General features: G+C 36.9%; 1 protein-coding gene across 1 annotated transcript; it reads left to right on the top strand.

Moving 5' to 3' along the window:
• Positions 1 to 4,081: 4,081 nt before the first annotated feature.
• LOC145675240 (uncharacterized) lies at positions 4,082 to 4,627 on the top strand. The gene has a single exon (XM_081745623.1). It carries the CDS (start codon positions 4,082 to 4,084, stop codon positions 4,625 to 4,627), a length of 546 nt encoding a protein of 181 aa, XP_081601749.1.
• Positions 4,628 to 4,940: the final 313 nt, after the last annotated feature.

The raw sequence follows: 4,940 nt of genomic DNA, 5'->3' as shown, positions 1-4,940 counted from the left end.
AACTAAACCAAGTCATAATTTCGTAATTTTACAAGAGAATCGAAAAACCAGTTCCTTAAGTAAGACCTATAGTACTGTTTTCAAACTATACTAAGTAGTTACAAAGTAATAGGATGCTTTTAGACTTACATTGTTATACCACTTGAAAGAATATAGTCTATTAAGAAGAAAAAAGTATTCTTAACTCAATTCCGACCAAAAAATGACTTAGCATAGTCTACCTCTAAAGTTCATGCATATATATAACTTTTACTAGGTAAGATAGGGTAAAAACAGATCCAAAATTTAACGAAATTCGTACAGCGAAAAACAAATTTGATCCTTCATATTGCAGCACAACTACGAAAATTAATACTAAAGAAAACTAGAAAGTTAAGAATCACTTGTTTTGCTGGGACAGAGAAAATAGATACATATAGCTCGAATTACCTATATACTTACATAATACGTATGTCCATGTTTCGCAAAATTCAGCGTAATGAACGCATGATTACTTTTCTCGAATAAAGATCACATGCACCGCTGAGAAAATGAAATGAAATCTTTGAGTTTACGTCCCACGCTTATGCCAGTTAGGATAAAAGAGACGGTAATGATGAGTAATGAATGAAATGGTGGAATGAAGAAAGTCTCCCGAGAGAACCCCGATTAAACCCACGCACACGGTGTTTGTCCACCACAAAGTTCACTTGGCGGGGATTGGGATCGAACCCGGGAACCCAAGCACCAGAGGTGAACGCTCTACCACTAAGCCACCGAGGCCTCATGCACCGCTGAGAACTCAGGAATATGTTACGGCACTGGATATATGCTTCTATAATACCTTACAACCTTATAAACTTGTATAAGAAACAGAATGTACTGAAAGTGAGACGCGAACTATATGAAACATAAAACTTTGAATCTAACTTGTTTGGTGATCCAAACGAGACCACAGATAGCAAAGATAAGTGCCGTAGCTCCCACTATAAGGTTAAGGAAATGCCTTTTTAAAGTGTCAATTAAACACTGAGATGTGAAACGGTAATAAAGCAATTGATCAATTTGAAACAAAATATATGGTAGTAATAATTTACTCTATTTGTTAAGATAATGAACGTTATATTCTGTTTTTAAAATGACGATCAGAGCGGAGTGTTTTGGATAATAACTGAGAAATTGTAAAATTTCAATTTCGGTACGATTAAATACATTTGTGCTGCTATGTGTTGCGTTATCCGTTATGAGGTATCGAACAATTCTGATTCAAAGGAAGTAAATAAACTATTGTACAGTACTGGTATATACTGAGACAAAGTCTATTGCTGAAAGTGAAATATGGGTTACTATTAGTGTTTTATCCCAGGTATGTTATACCCACTGATGATTGAACCCGGGACACACGCATGGAAAGCATTAGCGCTAGCAAATTAGCTACGAAGAAGTACATTATACCATAATTCTGTCAAAAATGAAGGCAAAAAGTAAGAACCGGAAACGACAGACTGTACGATAAAAATACTTTCTCAATTTTAATTTCATATTATTTATTTCGAGACTTTCGAGACGAGACCCGAGACGAGACCGAGACTTGGCCTTCGAGACCGAGACCGAGATCGAGACAAGCATCTGTTGACCGATACGAGACCGAGACCGAGACGCCGATTTTTGACTCGAGACGAGATCGAGACCGAGACCGCTACTTACCAACCGAGACGAGACCGAGACTTACAAAGTCTCGTCTCGTCTCGTCTCGATACCATCCCTAATCACGTGGAAGAAGACAACAATAGGTTTAACTACAGTACGAGGAGAATTTTATGGAATAAATTTAATGAGTCCCTCAGATTACCGGATGTTAACTGCGTAAACGAGGAAGAACTAAATCAAACAGTATCACAAATTCAACATACAATAATAAAAGCCATCAAGAAAAATAGGAATATAGAAACAACAAAAATCATAGCAAGCAATATGTTAACTTACATTACTGGAACAATGGGTTGCAAATCATGAAAAGACATGTAAGAGCCAAAAGAAGACATTTCCAGAGGACAAATGGCCCTCATCTTAGACATATTAGATTACAACAGTATATACAAATTAAAAAACAGTGTACGAGGAAAGAATAAAATAAGTTAAAGAGAAACACTGGAACAACTTTGTCAAAGAGAAACTAAGCACCGACCCTTGGGGCATGCCATACAAAATTGTGATGCAGAAAGTAAATCCTGCGCTGACTCTTTCAACACTTAGGAAGTCGGACGGCACCTACACTAAGGACATAAAATAAACGATCGAATATATTATACATCAGTTGCTCCAGGATGACGATCCAATGTCTGATAATGAAAACAACAAGCAAACCAGACGTGACTACGGAAATCGTATCTTTAATACTCAACGTTTCAATATGGTCAAATAACCAATGAAGAAGTTGCACAAGTCCTTAAATAGCTAAAAGAACAATAAAGCACCTGGCCCCGATGGTATCAAGGCGGAAATATTTAAACAGGATATAGACAGATGGTCTCCATACCTAAGTAAACTGTATAACAAATGCCTATCTTTCGGAATTTTTCCACGGAACTGGAAACTTGCGAACCTAATTATCCTGCAGAAAAATAAAATAGGCGAAATTGCAACACCTAAATCATACAGATCAATTTGTCTTTTAGATATAATGGGGAAAATTCTAGATAAATTAATTGCAAACAGAATAAATAGGAAAAGAAACAACATTAAAAAACTGCCTATTACAATATGGTTTTCGCAAAAACAAAGGAACGACGGACGCAATCAACATTTTGTTGAAGCATGTTGAAAGAACCAAGTATGTTGGAGAAAAGTACACGGCAGTTATCTTTGTTGACATAACTGGAGCCTTCGACAACCTGTGGTGGCCTGTAATGCTCAAGGAATTAGACAAACTGGAAGTAGGTGAAGCAATTCTAAGAATTATTAACTACTTCAGTGTGGGTGGCGAGTTAACTCGTGTCTTCAAAACGCACCTGCTGTGCGGATGGCGTATATATACGCTTTCATTTTGCTTTCGCTATTTTGTATTGCGTATGGCGAATATACTTGCCTATAGTATGAGTAATGTTATCCCGACAATATTTAGCGAGTTTGCGCTCAGCTGGTTTCAATTGTTGCTTAATTAAAAGAAGAAGAGGAAAAAGAAAGAAATTAAAATAGAGTTTGGGCTTCGTCAAACATAGTTTTCATTCTTTGTTTTGTTTGAGAGCAGACAGCACAGTAATGGCTTCAAAACGATATTTCAACGATGCTGACATCGAGGAAGAGTTATTAATTATTGATTCTGATGTTAGTGAATTTGAAACAGATTTAGAATCAATATCCAAAGTTCTCCAAAAAATAAAAGAAAAAACTACACTTTTTTACAGCGGTTCGCATCTGAAAATTACGCACTGAAGGGGTTAAGAACCATTGTACTGATAGACAAGTTGTATACAGGTCAAACTCAATCACAGTTAGGAAAAATATAACCAAAGGCTGCCCTCAGGGTTCGGTGCTAGGACCGCTTCTGTGGGATATTACTTTGCAACCCGCACTAACTATATTGGATAAGCTGAACGAAACTGTAGGCATAGTTGCATATGCCGATGATCTCGCAATTGTCATCAATGCCAACACCAGATCCAACTTGGAATACAAGGCGAACAGAGTCATGTCAGTTCTGGCGACCTGGTGTGACTCGGCGTAACTACAGATCTCGTCAAACAAAACTAAATATGTGCTAGTAAACGGAACTCTGGATAGGAATCCAATGATTAAGATTGGCCAAAACTCAATATCCAGGACTAACACTTTTAAATACCTTGGAGTGTGGTTGGATGAACACCTCAGATTCGACCATCATGTTACAAAACAAAAAGAAAATATAATTGGTTTGGCTAACAAAATATTTTGTATTATGGATAGGGATTACAAATTAGCACCAAGACACTGTCAGTTATGATATAAGACTATTTTTGCAGCTATAACTTCGTACGGAGCAAGTGCCTGGGTACATCGTATTAAAGAAAATAGGAAAATAAGAACCAAAATCGACAGTATTCAAAGATTAATTTTACTAAGGATGTGTGGAGCAATAGCTACGACCCCAGTAGAAGCATTGCAGATAATTCTCGGCGTGGAACCCCTACACCTTTCCGTATTAAGATCTGCAGTCAAATACTGGTACCAAAAAGGCAACTTCGGAAAAATAGAGAAAATACTTCAAGACAGGGTAACAAGCATGGAAGATCTAGAAACTTATATTCTAAGAGAGTGGCAAAACAACTGGGACAGCAGCACCAAAGCAAGGAGTGCCTATGAGGTATTTCCTAACGTTCAAGAAAGGATGGACTTGGGAGATCTCGACCTCAATAAACATTCTATCCAGTTTTTAAGTGGCCATGGACTCTTCCGAGCAACATTCTACAAAATCGGCATGTTAGACTTTGACAGATGTGACTGTGGAGAAATACAAACTTCAAATCACGTTGTTTTTAATTGCCGCAATTTGATACTGGAAGATAATGATCAAGCAATAAGGTCAAACCTACAACAGGTGTTCGAAATCAACGGTCTTTACCATCTTATGCGTAATCAAGAAAAACGGAAGGACTTAAACAAAATCTGATCTCTCCAGTCGAAGAATGAACAAAACAGTCCCTATCAATGGAATCGCTCAAGTACTCAAAATTTTAGTAAAGAAAATCTTACATAATGGAACTATATTATTTTAATGTGGTTGTGTTAGTTTATGTAGTGTAGTATAGAATTTTGTGTTGTTTTGTGTTGTGATGTGTTTAATTAGTGAATATTAAACAAATACCATAATGCTAATCAATTGAACTCGGAGGTCCGGGAATAAATTATAAAGGTTAACGGAGGACCGAAGGAAATTTAATTGTGTAATGCCTGTGTTTTGTTGTTTTCATGGAGGACCAAAT

The sequence above is a fragment of the Thermobia domestica genome, chromosome 18 (assembly GCF_964235325.1).
Source record: "Thermobia domestica chromosome 18, izTheDome1.hap1.1, whole genome shotgun sequence".
NCBI lineage: Eukaryota > Metazoa > Arthropoda > Insecta > Zygentoma > Lepismatidae > Thermobia > Thermobia domestica.
This window is presented reverse-complemented; position numbering and strand designations above follow the sequence as displayed.